The sequence below is a fragment of the Schistocerca nitens genome, chromosome 9 (assembly GCF_023898315.1).
Source record: "Schistocerca nitens isolate TAMUIC-IGC-003100 chromosome 9, iqSchNite1.1, whole genome shotgun sequence".
NCBI lineage: Eukaryota > Metazoa > Arthropoda > Insecta > Orthoptera > Acrididae > Schistocerca > Schistocerca nitens.
The window spans coordinates 127,377,479-127,398,557 of NC_064622.1; the positions used below are offsets into that span (position 1 = coordinate 127,377,479).

General features: G+C 46.1%; 1 protein-coding gene across 1 annotated transcript in view; it reads left to right on the forward strand.

The window, feature by feature from the left end:
* The window catches only part of LOC126204052 (43 kDa receptor-associated protein of the synapse homolog), a 208,349-nt gene that overhangs the window by 126,630 nt on the left and 60,640 nt on the right, over positions 1-21,079 (forward strand). Inside the window, exons 5-6 of the mRNA XM_049938475.1 lie at positions 17,733-17,933; positions 20,321-20,419. Of these exons, the coding sequence (XP_049794432.1) occupies positions 17,733-17,933; positions 20,321-20,419 (300 nt within the window). The remainder of the gene's footprint in view (positions 1-17,732; positions 17,934-20,320; positions 20,420-21,079) is intronic.

Consider the following 21,079-nt stretch of genomic DNA (forward strand, 5'->3'; position numbering starts at 1 on the left):
GACCGAGTTAAGTCAAATATTGCTAAAGCCTGTTATGAAACCATATGAAAATAACACAGCGAGGGTAAGGATAGCGAATATTAAGGCAGAAAACTTCGATGTGAATAAGGGTCTGCGGCAGGGATGGGGGCTTTCACCGACCCCCTTTAACCTGTATCTAGGAGCGGTATCACAGACTTGGCATGGAAAGTGCCAGGTTGTGGGAGTGACAGCAAAGGCCAGCAGGATACTGAGCCCGTATTTTGCAGATGACCAGACTGTACTAGCAGAAGATGAAGATGATCTGAGCTATATGATAAGAAAGCTTAAAGAGGAATACAATAAGAATGGCATGAAGATGAACGTAACGAAGTGTGAGTACTTGGTTGGTTGGAAGAGAACAATTAAATAATTTGCAGGTAGATGTGGGTGTGGAAAAGGCAAAATATATTGGGGTATTACTTAACAATCAGGGCGCAAGCAGTGATGGAATCAACAGCAGGGTTAATAAAGGACGAGCTGTAATGAGGGCAGTGAACACTGTTCAGTGGAACAAAAAGGTAAGAAGAACAACGAAGAAGACAATGTATAAGACTATAGTCCAGAGTGTAGTTTTGTACGGGGCAGAAGCCTCGGACGTTTGAAGAAAAAAAACTGCTTTCCACTGAAATGGATTACTTAAGACGAAGCTCAGACTGTACTAGGATATATAGGATAAATAAATGACGTCATTCAACAAAGGATGAAAATGGATAGGTGTATCTGTAACGACATTCAATAAAAACAGCTGATGTGGTTTGTCGGAAGAAAAGGATCGCTCCACACTGCAAATAGCAAAATGATGTGGAGGAGGCAATGGAAGACAGGAATATGAAGGTTGAGAAAAGTAAAGACAGAACAAGATGGTGACTATGGGAGGAGAAGTGGTGCCGGCCGTAGACAATCCGCAAGAAGAAGAAGTACGTTTGGTTCATGCAGACAGTATATGAAAAAGAAATCAATGAAAATATTACACGTCACCTCTAAAAAGAGTCGCTGATTTTCTTTGACAGCAACTACCATTTAGCATCGTCCGCGAATTTTCGACGGTGATGAAAGCTGAGAAGAAATCATCACTCGTTTCTGTTCTGCGTGTGTAGGGCCATGGGGTATGAACAGATGACCTTGCCTCGGTCAAGATGGCTGGAGTTGGCGGTTGTTGTTCTTTATTTTTCTAGTCCTCAACCTGACAGGCCAACAATTCAGCATCGATAAGAACACCATGGACGCCTATTTCATCGGCTACATGAACTAAATCAGCAAAGGTTACCACAGCTTTATTGAGGTATGTGTTGTGTAAGACATCCCTGGTCCCTTCTAAGGATGTTTCGGGAGAATATGGTCGTTCTGTCCCTGATTCTTCTTAAATAATCTTGTTGTTACGAGGTTAAGCTTTCTGCTTCATATATAGCATCAGAGCGGATCTCAATTTTCAACAGATTGAAACATTATTCTTATTGTAGATCTTCATAGTTTAAATGTTAAATTCATCTCATTATTTCGTGTCCCTTTGCATGTTATTCTGTAAGACCAGTTTATAACCCTGCTTCTTCGTGTTTAAATCTATCTTCTGAATTTTCCCTCCTTCTATTGTTATCCGTCTGAGAGCTGTCTTGGTGTTCATCGTATACTGTGTCCCCTCAACTGGAATCTTTACGCGTGCTTTAGCCGTTTGTCTCTTGGAGTTGGGTGATTTGATTAGCCGCCCGTCCTAACGATTCCGACAGTATGACAATATCGTCTGTGAATGTCAGACAATCAGCCCGTATTCCTTTTCTCTTGCATCCAAGTCGTGTTCCACGCCATCCTTCAATTTCTCATCGCCATTCCCCGATCGCCTTATCAAGCACACAATTAAATAAGAAAGTGGGGAGCTCCATCTCCACGTATGACTCCGGTTTTAGTCTGGAACCCTGAAAGCTTTCCTCTGAACTTGACCCTGGTTGTTGTGTAGCTTAAGGCCTGTTTAACCTGTTTTCTGATTTTGCTATCCAAATACAGCTCCTCCAAAATTTGAACAGCGTTGGTCTGTCCGCTGAATCATAGCCTTTCTTGGAGTCTACCACTGTGGGCGGGAAATTCTTCTTTCGATACCCGATTCCAGTTGCATATTCAAGATTTGTTTCACGTATGATTTGTCCTTTCTTTAGCCTCCTTGGTACTCACCAATTTGTGGATTTAGTTGCTTTCTACCCTGTGCAGCAAAGTTTTTGAGAATATTTTATAGGTAACTGTCATTGATAATATTGCTGTATAGTTACCTGGCTCCGACGTACATCCCTTTTATCTGTCGGATGTATTAGTGCCGACATTCGCCCATCTCGGCTATCTAACTTTCAGTTACGAGTTAGTTCGCTTATCGTTTTCAAATAAATATACCTCAAGTTCTGTCCCCATCTTCCCCAGCATCTTTATGATTCCTAACTTATTCTACTGTTGGTAGTTCAGATTGAGATTTGGTTCTTTTTGATCTGGCTTCTGTTAATTGCAGTGGTGAAAGATATTTTAGAGTTTCGCTGCTTCTCATATGCAAGGGTCCTCTCCTAACCTGCTCTGAACTTTCTGTTTCATTTTTCGGTAAGCTTGTTGTGTGTTTTTGATAAATGAGCCAGTGAGGCGATTTTCAAGTATGATTTTGCTTTCTTCAGAAGTCTAATAATTCTATTCTTTTCAAAATTTGATAGAACTTTCCTAATTACATAAATTTTATTCAAGAACTAGTGCAGTTCGGTTGGTTTACCGAGTGATTTGTGCACACGAGTTTATGCAGATCTTTCTGGAATGAAGAGAAGTGTATCGTATCTCCCCCCAGTCTATCTGGACGTGTTCACATTTTCAATGGCTGAATTCCTCCTTGGCTATTGCTGAGTTTCACTAAGTAGCGCTTCCTTCTTCTAGCCTTATTTGCTTCGTCCATTGTCGAAATACTTCTGTCATTTTTTCATTTCTTAAACATGGAGCTCCTTAATTAAGGACGTTGATAGCCCAATAAGATTACTAGACGAATTATTCCATTTACTACCATCAACAGCTACATACCATACCATTTCTGCTATGGTACTGCTGATAACACCTATACTTCTAAAGTAGCTGTCGAAGCCAGCTATACATGTAACCAAAACATCTTACAACTAACGCTGAAAATGACAGTAATTATAGATTTAGAACCGAGTTCTGTCGCTTCATAGTTTCCAACATGGTCTTCCAATGGGTATGTTCTGTCTAGATGGTCCTGGAAGGATAAAAACGCTCTGCGCAGACATTGCATCCTGATAGGACAGCGTTCTGGCAAAAGCTTCAATCGCATGGCAGCTATCCGCCCACGCTGCCTACTTTTGATTATGTTTTCTTACCGTCCATCTCGCCAAATTCCTGTTCGCGGCTTCGTCTCGATCTCAAGCAGCTGTTACCATTAGTTATTGCCAATTATAATCCGACCTCAGCTACATTAATCCCTCTTCGCTCGCTGATTCTCCGGGACGGTCTTGGCGCACAAATCGTGCACCGCTCTCCTCTGGAGCACCGTAACAGAGCGTCCTCCACTTTGCCCCACTTGTTTACCTGCGCCAGCAATGTGACCATTGTTGTCAGAATACTGCTGCTTGCTGGGCTCTGAGGTTCTTCACCTGTTGCAACTCTCACCCAACCTAATGAAAATTAGACTCTACCAAATTTATGTCCCATGCCGATTTCAAATGTTTATTCTTATACACGCAATGAAAGCTTCCAGCGCTGTCCTTGCTTGACTTCACGTCGTGAATAATGCCACATACGTGAGTATTTCTCGTCGGTCCTTAAGCTGTAACATGTAGGATTCACAAAGGAAATAAAGAAAATCCAAAGAAGATGAGCGAGAAAGCGGGACTTAGATATACAAAGTCTGTTCAAACAATTACGGAACTTGAAACTTCCTGGAAGATTAAAACTATGTGCCCGACCGAGACTCGAACTCGGGACCTTTGCCTTTCGAGGGAAGTTTGGAAGGTAGGAGACGAGATACTGGCAGAAGTAAAGCTGTGAGTACCGGGCGTGAGTCGTGCTTCGGTACCTCAGATGGTAGAGCACTTGCCCGCGAAAGGCAAAGGACCCGAGTTCGAGCCTCGGTCGGGCACACAGTTTTAATCTGCCAGGAAGTTTCATATCAGCGCACACTCCGCTGCAGAGTGAAAATCTCATTCTGGAAACATCCCCCAGGCTGTGGCTAAGCCATGTCTCCGCTGTATTCTTTCTTTCAGGAGTGCTAGTTCTGCAAGGTTCGCAGGAGAGCTTCTGTAAAGTTTGGAAGGTAGGAGACGAGATACTGGCAGAAGTAAAGCTGTGAGTACCGGGCGTGAGTCGTGCTTCGGTAGCTCAGATGGAAGAGCACTTGCCCGCGAAAGGCAAGGGTCCCGAGTTCGAGTCTCGGTCGGGCACACAGTTTTAACCTGCCAGGAAGTTTCATATCAGCGCACACTCCGCTGCAGAGTGAAAATCTCATTCTGGAAACATCCCCCAGGCTGTGACTAAGCCATGTCTCCGCTGTATTCTTTCTTTCAGGAGTGCTAGTTCTGCAAGGTTCGCAGGAGAGCTTCTGTAAAGTTTGGAAGGTAGGAGACGAGATACTGGCAGAAGTACAGCTGTGAGTACCGGGCGTGAGTCGTGCTTCGGTAGCTCAGATGGAAGAGCACTTGCCCGCGAAAGGCAAGGGTCCCGAGTTCGAGTCTCGGTCGGGCACACAGTTTTAACCTGCCAGGAAGTTTCATATCAGCGCACACTCCGCTGCAGAGTGAAAATCTCATTCTGGAAACATCCCCCAGGCTGTGACTAAGCCATGTCTCCGCTGTATTCTTTCTTTCAGGAGTGCTAGTTTTGCAAGGTTCGCAGGAGAGCTTCTGTAAAGTTTGGAAGGTAGGAGACGAGATACTGGCAGAAGTAAAGCTGTGAGTACCGGGCGTGAGTCGTGCTTCGGTACCTCAGATGGTAGAGCACTTGCCCGCGAAAGGCAAAGGTCCCGAGTTCGAGCCTCGGTCGGGCACACAGTTTTAATCTGCCAGGAAGTTTCATATCAGCGCACACTCCGCTGCAGAGTGAAAATCTCATTCTGGAAACATCCCCCAGGCTGTGGCTAAGCCATGTCTCCGCTGTATTCTTTCTTTCAGGAGTGCTAGTTCTGCAAGGTTCGCAGGAGAGCTTCTGTAAAGTTTGGAAGGTAGGAGACGAGATACTGGCAGAAGTAAAGCTGTGAGTACCGGGCGTGAGTCGTGCTTCGGTAGCTCAGATGGAAGAGCACTTGCCCGCGAAAGGCAAGGGTCCCGAGTTCGAGTCTCGGTCGGGCACACAGTTTTAACCTGCCAGGAAGTTTCATATCAGCGCACACTCCGCTGCAGAGTGAAAATCTCATTCTGGAAACATCCCCCAGGCTGTGACTAAGCCATGTCTCCGCTGTATTCTTTCTTTCAGGAGTGCTAGTTCTGCAAGGTTCGCAGGAGAGCTTCTGTAAAGTTTGGAAGGTAGGAGACGAGATACTGGCAGAAGTACAGCTGTGAGTACCGGGCGTGAGTCGTGCTTCGGTAGCTCAGATGGAAGAGCACTTGCCCGCGAAAGGCAAGGGTCCCGAGTTCGAGTCTCGGTCGGGCACACAGTTTTAACCTGCCAGGAAGTTTCATATCAGCGCACACTCCGCTGCAGAGTGAAAATCTCATTCTGGAAACATCCCCCAGGCTGTGACTAAGCCATGTCTCCGCTGTATTCTTTCTTTCAGGAGTGCTAGTTTTGCAAGGTTCGCAGGAGAGCTTCTGTAAAGTTTGGAAGGTAGGAGACGAGATACTGGCAGAAGTAAAGCTGTGAGTACCGGGCGTGAGTCGTGCTTCGGTACCTCAGATGGTAGAGCACTTGCCTGCGAAAGGCAAGGGTCCCGAGTTCGAGTCTCGGTCGGGCACACAGTTTTAACCTGCCAGGAAGTTTCATATCAGTGCACACTCCGCTGCAGAGTGAAAATCTCATTCTGAATTACGGAACTGTGCTTATCTTTTACTTACTGTGCATGGTCTTCTTCGGAACACTCTCCTCCACGATTGATACACCGCTCCCGACGCCGTTTACACTTCCTGAAGCAGTCTTGTTACGCCACTTTCTGAATAGCCCGAAGCGCCGTCTGGGAATTTTCTCTTATCTCGACTATCGTTGCAAATCTTCGTCCTTTCAACGAAGTTTTCTTCTTTGGAAATAAAAAACAGGTAGCAGGTCTCTCATTTGCGCGATCCAAAAGCTCTTCACAGATTGCGAGGCGAAGGTCTGTCTGATCTTGACTCATGAGCCGTGGGAGACACTTGGCGGCAGTATGTTGCATTCCAAGACGCTGTGGCAGGTTTTCATGACGTGATCCAACCGAAATGTTACATTCCTCTGCAATCCCACAGATAGTCAATTTTCGATTGACGCGCACAACTTCATTGACGTTTCTGACATGAGCGTCCCACCGGCCATTTTTAAACCGTGTGAATCATTCGAAAGACCGATTACGGCTTAAGCACCCATCACCGTATGTTCCTGCGTCATTTAGTGTGTATCTGTAAAGGTTTTCTTTAGCCTCATGCAAAATTTAATGCCGACGCGTTGCTACCCTTATTCTCTCATCTCGAAATTCGCGAACTGTGCGACACAAAGATCTACTCAATACAGCACTGAACAAAAGCTAACAGACATACGACAATTAAATTTCCGGCAGTTACACATTAAACACTGCCGTGTACATGAATGCCAATCATATTTCGCTCCAAAACACCGTTGGCGCGAAATCACGTGTGTTCCGGGATTTTTTGAACAGATCTCGTGTAACGCCAATGGCAGACACAGCAAGGGAGGTACTGTACATCCCGGTGTGATTGTTAAAATTAGCGGGAAGATTCCACCAGTGTACTGCTTCCTCCTGTGTACCGGGTTGTTTAAAAGATAGTGTCACTTATACCTACAGGAGCATCGGTTCAAACTAGTACAAAAGTTCCTACTATGATATGTGTTAAAACCAATACCTGTTGAGATATGTGCCAATGAAGATCCGCATATCACAGCCGACATTTTATTTACAGGTGACGCAGTATTCACAAGAGATGGCATAATAAATTACCAGGATACATACGAGTAGACAGATGCAAATCCTCGCGCAGTCACGGAGGTGAAGCACCAGGATCGCTTCAGTACGATGTAAAAGCAGCGAATGCGGTGTGAGATTCATAGGGCCATACGCTTTACTAAACAGATTAACGTGTGCTGTGTATCACTGATTTCTGAGCGACGAATTACCAGCGCTATTGGAAAACACTATCGTTGCAGAAAGACAACGACTGTGAACTGCGCACGGCGGTACACCACTCTGGCCCCAAAAAGTGGTCGAGGAGGTCCAGAGTCATGGCCTCCCATTTCCCAGAGCCTAAATCCGTTGGATTTCTGGCTATGGGGACATTTAAAGGCACTGGTGTACGCCGAAAAACAACAGATAAAGAGCAGACATTACAGGACCTTGTTACCAGTAGGTGACCCAATCTGACTGGAGCCAGGTGTATTTGATAAAGGGCGTGATTCACGGCGAAGAACGGCTGAAGGATATGTCAGGATGTGTGATAACCACGTGCGTCATTGTCTACTCTACATAACAGACAAATGGGAATACGAGGCCCATATCTCAAGAGGTATTGGTTTCCGGACATATCATTATGGAAACTGTTCTTCTAGTTTTGTCCAAAACTATCTCGCGTAGGAATATGTGACACTGTTTTAAACGCCCAATATATTTCGAGAAAGAACTATGAGGCAAAAAATGTGAAAGATTCGAGCTCGCACAGACTCCGTACACAAGCTACAATGGCTCGCAGAGTATACATTGATAAGCCGAAATATTATGATCATTGCCCACAGCGACGTTGGATGCCGCCTGGTGGCGTTTTGGGCACATGACGCGATAAGAGAAGTATGAGGTGCATTCAAGTTCTAAGGCCTCCGATTTTTTTTCTAATTAACTACTCACCCGAAATCGATGAAACTGGCGTTACTTCTCGAAGTAATCACCCTGCAGACGTACACATTTTTCACAACGCTGAAGCCATGATTCCATGGCAGCGGCGAAGGCTTCTTTAGGAGTCTGTTTTGACCGCTGGAAAATCTCTGAGGCAATAGCAGCACGGCTGGTGAATGTGCGGCCACGGAGAGTGTCTTTCATTGTTGGAAAAAGCCAAAAGTCACTAGGAGCCAGGTCAGGTGATTAGGGAGCACGAGGAATCACTTCAAAGTTGTTATCACGAAGAAACTGTTGTGTAACGTTAGCTCGATGTGCGGGCGCGTTGTCTTGGTGAAACAGCACACGCGCAGCCCTTCCCGGACGTTTTTGTTGCAGTGCAGGAGGGAATTTGTTCTTCAAAACATTTTCGTAGGATGCACCTGTTACCGTAGTGCCCTTTGGAACACAATGGGTAAGGATTACGCCCTCGCTGTCCCAGAACATGGACATCATCATTTTTTCAGCACTCTTGGTTACCCGACATTTTTTTGGTGGCGGTGAATCTGTGTGCTTCCATTGAGCTGACTGGCGCTTTGTTTCTGGATTGAAAAATGGCATCCACGTCTCATCCATTGTCACAACCGACGAAAAGAAAGTCCCATTCGTGCTGTCGTTGCGCGTCAACATTGCTTGGCAACATGCCACACGGGCAGCCGTGTGGTCGTCCGTCAGCATTCGTGGCACGCACCTGGATGACACTTTTCGCATTTTCAGGTCGTCATGCAGGATTGTGTGCACAGAACCCACAGAAATGCCAACTCTGGAGGCGATCTGTTCAACAGTCATTCGGCGATCCCCCAAAACAATTCTCTCCATTTTCTCGATCATGTCGTCAGACCGGTTTGTGCGAGCCCGAGGTTGTTTCGGTTTGTTGTCACACGATGTTCTGCCTTCATTAAACTGTCGCACCCATGAACGCACTTTCGACACATCCATAACTCCATCACCACATGTCTCCTTCAACTGTCGATGAATTTCAATTGCTTTCACACCACGCAAATTCAGAAAACGAATGATTGCGCACTTTTCAAGTAAGGAAAACGTCACCATTTTAAGTATTTAACACAGTTCTCATTCTCGCCGCTGGCGGTAAAATTCCATCTGCCATACGGTGCTGCCATCTCTGGGACGTATTTACAATGAATGCGGCCTCATTTTAAAACAATGCGCATGTTTCTATCTATTTCCAGTCCAGAGAAAAAAAATCGGAGGCCTTAGAACTTGAATGCACCTCGTAAGTAAGCGGAGCAGACACGCTCGGCGGATCACCCTAGCGAAGACACGAGCTGCAAATGGGGAAATCCATAGAGATAAGCGACTTTGACAAAGGCCAGATAATTATTACCCAGAGCCTGTGTACCAGTATCTCTAAAACGCCGAAGCTGGTCGAATGTTCACGCGCTATCTCGTGAGCATCTACGGAAAGAGGTAGAAGGAGACCGAAACGACCACTAGACACTAAATTGTTGGACGCCCGCAACTCTTCACAAAACGCAGGTTTTGGAGGCTTGTCTGCTCGTGATAAGTGGCATCTCTGCCCCGAAAGAGCACAATGCTGGTGCACGCACAAGTATGTTAGAGGACACCGTTCATTGTATATTGTTGAATATGGAGCTCTGCAACAGACCACCCCTGCGTATTTCCATGTTGACCTAACGGCATCATCAATTACGACTGCAGTGGGCATGAGACCATCGGGATTCGACCGTCAATCAATGGAAACGTGTCGGCTCTTCGGCTGAACCACATTTTTTGCTACACTGGATCGATGATCATCTCCACGAACGCCATCATAACGCGAGACGGATGCAGGCAGGTGGGAGCAGTATGGTAGGGTGGGGCTAGTTGAGCAATTTTTCACTTGATTGGTTATAGCTCCTTAACGATAAGTCTTAATGCCTTGTCATGCATACTGATGGATAAGTAATTTATCCCTTTGCAAAAGTGACCAAAGTAATTTATTTCTAAAAAGTCGCATTTATGAGTTAGACCTGTTTAAATGCAAACAGTCAAGAACGCTCACCATACCCCATAGGTGAGGTAAATTGAGCAAGGGTATGGGGCACATTTAGCACTTAGAAATCAAGCCAGACCATGGGTTCAATGTTAGCTAGACATGAAATAAAATATCTGTTTGACAATCAACTTTTTATTTATAGTATTTTAATGGCATAACAGCAAAACTAAATGTAATTTTCTTTTAATAATAAACAAAAAATAGATTCAACAAAATATTAACGTATCTTAAGACTAACTTTTGGATTAGATTCAGTCTTTACATTCAAAATCAGATTTGCATATTTACGTAATTATCAATATAGCTCATATTAAAAAAGAAAATATTAATAAGAGTCCGCAGCTCGTAGTCGTGCGGTAGCGTTCTCGCTTCTCGCGCCCGGTTTCCCGGGTTCGATTCCCGGCGGGGTCAGGGATTTTCTCTGCCTCGTGATGACTGGGTGTTGTGTGATGTCCTTAGGTTAGTTAGGTTTAAGTAGTTCTAAGTTCTAGGGGACTGATGACCATAGATGTTAAGTCCCATAGTGCTCAGAGCCATTTGAGTCATTTGAGCCATTAATAAGATCTTGCAAATTTAATCGTCGTTGTCACTGTTGCAGTTCACACAAATGAAAGTAAGACCAGCATCTGGCTCACATTTTATATGTACCCATTGCCTGCAAACTTGGTAGTGGATCAATGTTTCCCCTGGTAAACTTGCAGAATAGCCTTCGCAACAAAACAGACAGAAACAGTCGTCATCGTTGCTTTCCTCACTGGACTGAAGTATCTTTTTAGAAACACTCTTTTTTTCTTTTTTTATCGGTGATCTTTCTTGGCTTTTTAATTTTTATAGTGGTTCTATTTTGTTCCTCTTGCAATGTGTTCTTTTCGGGAGTGTCTGTTAGAACACCAGCTTTCCTCTTCCTTCTGTTAGTTTTGATTGCTTTTCTAGGACCTGCTTTTGGATATGGTCGAACAATTTCTGGAGAAAATGTACGCCTTAGATCGAACAGCTCGTTTTCTTTATTGATTGTACCAGATTGGGGTTCAGTTTGGCTGGTGGACGTATACGGAATGGGATTATTTTCAGTGTTGGACATTAGGCCTATAGCTTGCTCTGGACGATCTTTTTCAGCTCGAAAGTTTCTGGATCTGGACGGTCGGTTACAAGTGAAGGTGAAAACTAATCCTCACTAAAAATGTTGGCGTTATACGGGAAGATGCCAGTCTTTCGGAAACCGTAGACAATATTTATACTTGCCTGAGCCATTGGCAACGAATGAGCGACAATTTTTGGTACATCGTAAACAGTTAGGGTCTTCCCCAGGTTATTTCGTAGCCATATATCTTGAGCAGCAGCGCAATACTTTTTGAATTGTCCAAACACTGAGAAATCCAATGGCTGCAGCTTGTGGTTGCAATGTGGCGGAAAGGACAACTTTACAACTCCGTCTTCTTCGGTCAAATTTAGTGTCATCACGTTGAGATGAGAGCAGTGATTATCTAATATTAACAAAACAAGGTGCTCCATGGACAGTTTCACATGTTTTATTTAATGTTGCATAAACTGATGGAATTCTTCGTGTGTAACCCGTCCACTGGCATTGCATGCTCCTATAAAATCAGAAGGACCTCCATTAATAAAGTGCCTCTTAAAATTTTTTCTTGGAAACACGAATATAGGAGGTACTGTAGTTCCTTAAGCAGATACAGTAGTGACTACTGTAACGTTAGTCCCTCGCTCCTCAGAAGTCATGACGTTGACGTTACACTACCCTTGGTAGCTAAAATTTTATTTGCCTTCAGCACAGTGGGCACTCCTGTTTCGTCCACATTCCATATGTCTGACGCACTGAATCCATGTCTATCCATTACTTCAGCTAACTTGTCAAAAAAACTTTGAGAATCTCAGCATTAAATGATGTTGCCCTACCAAGGCCAGTGGGTTACGGCTTTCGGAGGGATAGCTCCCGATCTCGTTTTAAAAACATCATAAGCCATTCTTTTCCGGCCATCTTATTTGCAGTCCAGGAGGATCGAATTTTAATGCCAAATTTAGCAGCACACTCGTAGGCTAGGCGACGAACATCTTGGGGAATATCCATAGAAGATTGATGTCATTTGTAACAAGTATTTTTTTAAAGAGTCCTCTTACGTGGGAGAAAATACCTGCCTTGGTATTGCATAACCCATGGATGAATTACCACCTTCAATTAATTTCTTCAAAAATCTTGTCAAAGTCACTCGTTTGATACCTAATTCTTTGGCTGCGGGATTCACACTTTTTCCCTCATCATTGACAGCCTTTGCAGCATCATTTAAGTCTTCAGTAGTGTAAAACCGCTTGTAGTCTTTCTTTTATAAGTCCTCATTCTAAAACAAAATAAACATAAGCAACAGAAAATCACGAAAGTGCAGTCGAGACACGGCTGAAGAGCGTGCTTTTTTTTCTTTCTTTATTGAATTTCAATTCCCCATCGGGATGGGCTGGCAGCAGCATAGGCGCAGTTCTTCAACCGAAAGACATGTACATAACAGGGAGACATTTAAAAGTAAAGGAGAAAATATGGCGAAACAGAGATAAAAATGAGGGGAAACATAATGAATGATAGCATACAAAAGGGGGTGGAGATAAAAATCTAAAAAAGTGTACACAAGAAGCCACACATTGTGACGATTAAAAGAACACAAGCGAAATACGGCTGGAGCATAAAGGTTGTCATGGACGGCGTAGCACAGAACAATCATAGACAGAAACACTATATACAAGTCCCGCACACGACTAAAATCACAGCACTTGATATCACTATAGAACCGCACTGAACACAAACTGACGTAGCACACCGACGACGAGGAACAAACTGAGAGGATCTGCCAGGGGTACGGAGATGAGGGAGAATGGAAGAAAGGGGGAATGGACGGTGCTAGAGGGGAGGGAGAAGGGGAAACGAGCGGGGTACGCGCCGAAGAGGGCCATGGAGGGAAGGATGGAAGAGGAAAACAGCCGAAGAGGGTGTGCAGAGATTCTGGGAGAGAAGGAAAAGCCGGCCGCGGTGGCCGTGCGGTTCTGGCGCTGCAATCCGGAACCGCGGGACCGCTACGGTCGCAGGTTCGAATCCTGCCTCGGGCATGGGTGTGTGTGATGTCCTCAGTTTAGTAACGTTTAAGTAGTTCTAAGTTCTAGGGAACTTATGACCTAAGATGTTGAGTCCCATAGTGCTCAGAACCATTTTTTAGAAGGAAAAAAAACTGCTCCAGGAGAAGTAGGGGAGAGGAAAAGTTGAGGCCCTGGGGAGGGGGGAACAAGGCCAGGCTACAGTTGGTAGGAAGGGTAGACAGCAGGCGAAGATCATCATCTGGGAGGGGGAGGTGCTGGAAATTGCACTGATGAAGGAGATGGAGGGTGTGGAGGTGGAGAGAGGTAGAGGTACAGTGACCAGTGACATAGGCATGGCAATGGGCGGGGGGTGTAGAGGAAGGAAGACACCAGGGGATGGGAGGTTCAAATGGCTCTGAGTACTATGGGACTCAACTTCTGAGGTCATTAGTCCCCTAGAACTTAGAACTAGTTAAACCTAACTAACCTAAGGACATCACAAACATCCATGCTCGAGGCAGGATTCGAACCTGCGACCGTAGCGGTCTTGCGGTTCCAGACTGTAGCGCCTTTAACCGCACGGCCACTTCGTCCGGCTGGGGATGGGAGGGATCAAGCTTGCGGACAGTGTAAAGGATGCAGATATGTTGGAGGAAAACGAGGAGGTGGGGGAAGGGGATTGCGTCATACAGGAGTCGTGTGGTGGATGGAAGGCGGATATGGAACGCAAGGCAGAGCGTGTGGCGTTCTAGGATTTAGAGGGCTTTATAAAAGGGGGGAGAAGGGGGAGGGGTGGAGATCCATGCAATGTTGGTATAACAGAGGATAGGACGAATGAGGGATTTGTAAGTGTAGAGGATGGTGGAAGGATGCAATCCCCATGTCCAGCCAGACAGGAGTTTCAGGAGCTGGAGGTGGAAATGGGCTGTCTGCAGGATGCTCAGGAGGTGAGGGGTCCAGGTGAGGTGACGGTCGAGGGTGAGGCCCATGTATCTCAGGATGGGGGTGACCTGGGTGGGACGACCATAAATGGTAAGGTAGAAATCATGGAAGGAGCAGGGGGTGCGGCCTATGATGATTGCCTGGATTTTGGAGGAATTGATACAAAGGAACCACTGGTTGCAGCAAGTGGTGAACTGGTCAAGGTGGGTTTGGAAAATGTGTGTGGGACTTAACTGCTAAGGTCATCAGTCCCTAAGCTTACACACTACTTAATCTAAATTATCCTAAGGACAAACACACACACCCATGCCCGAGGGAGGACTCGAACCTCCGCCGTGACCAGCCGCACAGTCCATGACTGCAGCGCCTTAGACCGCTTGGCTAATCCCTCGCGGCGTGGGTTTGGAGGGTGGGTTGGAACCTTATAAGGGTAGGATAGAGAGCCAGAAAGGTGGTGTCATCAGCATGTTGGAGGAGGTGTAAAGGTGAGAGAGGTGAGGGCATATCGGCGGTGTACAGGAGATAGAGGAGAGGGGAGAGGACGGAGCCTTGGGGGACACCAGCAGTTGGCTAAAAGATACGGGAGTTGGTATCGTGGAGGGTGACATAGGAAGGATGGTTTGAGAGGAAGGACACAACCAGACGGACAAAACTGATAGGCAGGGCGTAGGTTTAGAGCTTAAAGAGGAGACCAGGATGCCATACGCGGTCATAATCATTTTGGAGGTCGAGAGAAACAAAAATGGCGGAGCGACGGGAGTTAAGTTGGAGGGAGAGAGGGTGGACGAGGTTAAGGAGTTGGTCGTCGGCGGAGAAGAAAGGTCGGAAGCCACACTGGGTAACGGAGAGGAGGTAGTGTTGGTTAAGGTGGTGATGGATACGACGGGAGTGGATGTATTGGAAGACCTTACTGAAGACGGAGGTCAGGCAGAAGAGCGTGGTGTGACTTCGCGGCCTATTAAGGGCGTCCGCTGGCGCTCATAGGCTGGCGTGGCGGACGTGCCTCCGTGTGCAGCGCTGTGGCGGCAACGGCAGCGCTCGCGGGTCTGACAAGTGCCGTCGTCCAAGTCCATGCCTTCAGGAGGGCTTTCCAGATCGTAGGACAGGGATATCAGATTACTTTAGTTCTAAGTTATGGTGTTAGTTGAGCAACTATTGCTCAGCTAACCCCAACCCAAAAATTTAATACAAAAGTGAGACTATGAAACAACCGTTAGAATTATATCCAGAACTTCTATACATATCAAAAATGTACTAAATTTATCTAAGTTTAGCACTTACCTGATTGAAAACTGATAACATTTGACTAGTACAGAAGAAATATTCCAGTTGACGATCATTTTACTATTCGATCACAAAATAAACAATGCACTCGTGTACATCACTCGATCGACAAACAGCCACTGGCGGTCGCGCGATGGGTTCCCCTCCAATACCGCTTTTTTCAGGGGGTTGAAGCATAAGCGTGCGGTGAATAGTTTCCGAGATATTTCGGTTGCTCAGCTTACCCCTATGCACAACTAGCCCCTCCCTACCCTGTTATGCTGTGAGAGACATTCTCCTGCCCTTGCATGGGATCTGTGTTAATAATCTCGAGCTGACAGCTGCCAAACACCTACATTCATACTCGATGTCATCTTTCAATTGTACAACTGTCCGAGTCTCGAAGCCAGAACTGTGCTACAGTGGTTTGAAGAACATTATATTCAACTCCCGTCGATGTATCGACAACCAGATTCGCCTGAGGTAAATCTTATGGAACACATCTGGGCGGCTATCTGGCGCCATCATCGCGTACGCAAATCAGAGCCCCATTATTTACGCGAATTTCATGGCCTGCGCGTAGACATCTAATGCCACACATCTCCCCAAACCTATAAACAAACTGTCGGATGCCTGATACGCAGAACCAGTGTTGTATGTCGTTGCAAAGACGGACAAACAAGCAATTGAACAAGTGGTCATAAAGTTTTAGCTCATCAGTGTATATGTAGATGTAAATAGGGGGCTTGCTGTGTGCACAGTGCACAAAACTCGTAAGAATTTTTAATTTTAAATACTGTCACATGTATCCAGTCTGTATATGCAATGCAACGTCGATTGTCTTATTGGCAGTTTTACACTACTGGCCATTAAAATTGATACACCATGAAGATGAGGTGCAACAGACGCGAAATTTAACCGACAGGAAGAAGATGCTGTGATACGCAAATGATTAGCTTTTCAGAGCATTCACACAACGTTGGCGCCGGTGGCGACACCTACAACGTGCTGACATGAGGAAAGTTTCCAACCGATTCCTCATACACAAACAGCAGTTGACCGGCGTTGCCTGATGAAACGTTGTTGTGATGCCTCGTGTAAGGAGGAATAATGCGTACCATCACGTTTCCGACTTTGATAAAGGTCCGATTGTAGCCTATCGCGATTGCGGTTTATCGTATCGCGACATTGCTGCTCGCGTCGGTCGAGATCCAACAACTGTTAGCAGTATATGGAATCGGTGGGCTCAGGAGGGTAATGCGGAACGCCGTGCTCGATACCAACGGCCTCGTATCACTAGCAGTCGAGATGACAGGCATCTTATCCGCATGATTGTAACGGATCGTGCAGCCACGTCTCGATCCCTGAGTCAACAGATGGTGGCGTTTGCAAGACAACAACCTTCTGCACGAACAGTTCGACAACGTTTGCAGTAGCATGGACTATCAGCTCGGACACCATGGCTGCATCACAGACAGGAGTGCCTGCGATGGTGTACTCAACGACGAACCTGGGTGCACCAATGGCACAACGTCATTTTTTCGGATGAATTTAGGTTCTGTTTACAGCATCATGATGGTCGCATCCGTTTTTGGCGACATCGCGGTGAACGCACATTGGAAGCGTGTATTCTTCATCGCTATACTTGCGTATCACCCGGCGTGATGGTATGGGGTGCCATTGGCTACACGTCTCGGTCACTTCTTGTTCGCATTGACGGCACTTTGAACAGTGGGCGTTACATTTCAGATGTGTTACGACCCGTGGCTCTACTCTTCATTCGATCCCTGCGAAACCCTACATTTCAGCAGGATAATGCACGACCGCATGTTGCAGGTCCTGTACGGGCCTTTCTGGATACACAAAATGTTCGACTGCTGCCCTGGCCAGCACATTCTCCATATCTCTCCCCAATTTAAAACGTCTGGTCAGTGGTGGCCGAGCGACTGGCTCGTCAATATACGCCAGTCACTACTCTTGATGAACTGTGGTATCGTGTTGAAGCTGCATGGGCAGCTGTACCTGTACACGCCATCCAAGCTCTGTTTGACTCAATGGCCAGGCGTATGAAGGCCGTTATTACGGCCAGAGGTGGTTGTTCTTTGTACTGATTTCTCAGGGTCTATGCACCCAAATTGAGTGAAAATGTAATCACATGTCAGTTCTAGTATAATATATTTGTCCAATGAATACCGGTTTATCATCTGGATTTCTTCTTGTTGTAGCAGTTTTAATGGCCAGTAGTGTAGCATCTCTTGCAAAAAATATTGTCAATCTTTCTCCTACCCTAGGTTGTACGGTACCATATCCTTCTCTCTCCCTTCTTTGGCTCTTCCTGGATTTGCCTTGTAGACCGGGCTATGTGTGTTTTGTGTGGTCCAGGTGTACGTGGGCCTGTCGGAGCTGTTCGGGCGCCTGCGTGACGTGGACAAGGCCACGCGGTACGCCTCCAAGGCGTACGACCTGTCGCGGTCGCTGCAGCTGGGGGACCTCAACTCGCGCCACCACCGCGCAGCCCTGCTCCAGATGGCGGCCGCGCTCCGCAAGCAGGGGGACCTGGGCGACGCGCACGACTACTGCTCCGTGAGTCGCTCACTGGTCGCTTAACAATCGCCGGAGCGCGGCTAGTGCTCTGTGAGTCGCTGGCTGGCTGGCTGGTCAAAAAATCGATTCTAGAAAGATGGGTTTGACTGCTTCATTTCAGCTCCCAGGATCAATTTTCGCTCCATGCAAACGCTGTAGTACATGTGAGTCATGACTGGTTCGTAAGTTTCCTACTTGCTTTTCAATATGTTGTTTAATTTGTACGAAGCGATTTCGTGTGAAGGAAAGGAAGTATTACCCTGACCAGAAAGTATTCATGTCCTGCATTAAACTGAAAAAAAGGAACACTTCATCTTTGATACGTGCGAAAACAGTGGTAAAATTCGCAACGTACAGACATTTAATTATCTAGAAGAATGGTTAGAAACTGGTAGGACAAAAAAGAAGCTACAGTAGCACGAATGAACAAGATGAATTTAGCATAAAAACTCATTATTAATGCCTACAATAAGAAGACTGTTTTGTTCAACGCAAAATTGTGACAGTACCCGATAATGATCCACCCTAAAGCCTTGTAACACACTGGACTCGCATTCGGTCGAAACCCACGTCCGGCCATTCTGTGCCGCCTGGCCACCAAGAGCTGTTGCACGACGAATTGATTCACGGATCCAGTTATATGGCTCCTTCCGTGTATAGCGATTTTACGACTATGACGAGTGGGGCCTGAAGATGGCATCAACATAATGCCGAAACTGGTAGCACATAGAAGTTCATAAAATAAAATAAATTTCTAAAATACATACGGCTGTTGGTAAATTATTGCATCAAGAAGTTCATGCCAGCCGTCGTCCCACGACCCATAATGGATCAACGAAGATTCTGATTTAGGTTTCCCGTGACTTCACTAAATAGCTTCAAGCAAATGCCGGGCTGGTTCGTTTGCAATGGCACGGCCGACCTCCTTCCCTATTCTTCCCTTATGGCGCCGATGATCTCGCTGTTTGTTCCCCCCCCCCCCCCCCCCCCCAGATCAACCAATCAGCTAACCTTGTGACAGCTGAAAGTCTGAATCCTGTAAGAACGGGATTCGTTAGCATGCTAGAACTTGTGAACAAAGAACTCTCTGGAAGACCGTGCTCCTCAGACACGTCCTTACAGTGGAGCTCAGCAGGTCGACGCATCAGATCGTGAAATTTCTAGTGGGCAAGGGATCCAAAGTATTCTTGATCAAAAAAATTGAAAGGGATCTGAAAGATATTGGAATATAGGATACCTGATTTACAACCAGGAGACTATAAAATAAAAAGTTCAAACAGTCATTGGTATCTTTAAAACAAAATTAGTCCAGAACAACAACGTCATTCACAGAATAGTGAAGGAAAGGAAGTATAGTAGTGAAAACGAAAATAGATTGGACACGGATAAAGACCAGAAGAAACGAAGCTGATCCGAATTATCGTGTTCCTTACACTGCCAAAACGAAGAAAAGGAATACAGTGGTACATAAATGCATATTATTTGCTGGTTCGAAGTCGAGCGTACTAGCAACAAGTCTGTATGCTGCGTTGCCGGCTAGTTTGTGAACTGCTGTAACCATTCTCTCACGCAATCAATTGGTTGTGACAATACATGACTGAGCGCAGGTGTAGGAGTATATCTTTACTCGTTCAAAGTTTTCCAGACATTTCAAGTTTCCAAACTGCTGTAATACAACAATGTCCCACCAATAATCACTGTGCACTTTTTCATCTGTTCTTGGTCTCGGTGGGTATAATAAAACATTTTCGCAGTAATTAATGCGCGCATAAGGTTTTTAAAGATCTGTGCTTAATCACTGACGGCATCCCCTCCTCCTCCTTACAAGTACACTGACATACATAAATAAATAGTTTTCTCTATTAAAAACAAAGGTTCAGAAAACCTCAATCCCCCATGCTAACGAAATCGGGATATTGGAACATCTGATTTACAGACTCCACGAATTTAATCGTTACCAACGACTTGGGACTGCCAGTTGTTCCAACAGTCACCTCGTCTCCAGTGCCATGTGATACTGATTTTTTGCTACCTAAGCCGAGTTGGGTAGTAAGGTTCCACCTTCATTTATGCACAAGTTACAGTCTTGTCATGTCAGATGAATCTTTTCTGCAAAACGCTGTAGAATCTGGCCAAGGCTGGAAGATACTGCAGATCCCTTCTCGTCAGAGCAGAGGTGTCACCTTTACAACCACATAATTCTTATGTGTCATATACCTGTAAGCACCAACACGCTGAGGACATGACTACAACAAAATATTATCAGACTCTGAACTAAGTGTAGAGTTGGCGCTGTCTGACGAGCCACGAGGCGCCTGACAGAGTGGAGCGCTGGCTTATATGCGAGCTGTATCTACGCAGCCTCAGAGATGGTTCTCGTGTTGCAGGAGGCGACCCGGTTGGCACTGGTCTCTGGGGACCAGGCGACGTACGCGCGCAGCATCCGCATCATGGGCGACATCTACCGCAAGAAGGCCGAGATCAATGTGAGTGCTCACGCTCCCGCCTGATTCCTAAGGTGTGTCGCTCAGGTTGTGGGAAGGTGAAACTGAGTTCCCGGCTGTGTGGCATCGAAACCTGCAACCACTATCCTCCTCCTTGCCCTGCTGTGCCTAAAGCATCGATTCGTCTCATACAACAAGTGTAACTAGACCTTCACAACCATAGTGAAGTAGAACCTGGCAGGTTAGCCGAGAGCGCTAATGCGCTGCTTGCTGGACTCGGGTAGGCGCACCGGCCCCAGATCGAATCCGCCCGGCGGATTATGTCGTCGGTCGGTGTGCCGGCCAGCCTGGATGTGGTTTTTAGGCGGTTTTTCACATCCCACTAGGTGAATACCGGGCTGGTCCCCACGTTCCGCCTGAGTTACAAGAGTCGCAGACACCTGAACACGTTCGCACTATTCCATTAATTACACTCGACGCAGACAGCAGGGGTACACTAATTCCGTACCGGGGGGTGCGGGGTGGCGGCAGGAAGGGCATCCGGCCACCCCTTTCCACTAACCTTGCCAAATCCGTTCCTAACAATTCCGACCCTGCGTCAGCGTGGCACCAGTGAAAGAAAGAAAGAACCGTAGTGAAGTAGACCAGGTGTGATGATAGATCAGTGGAACAAATCTGTACTTAAATCTGAGTCGACTACCG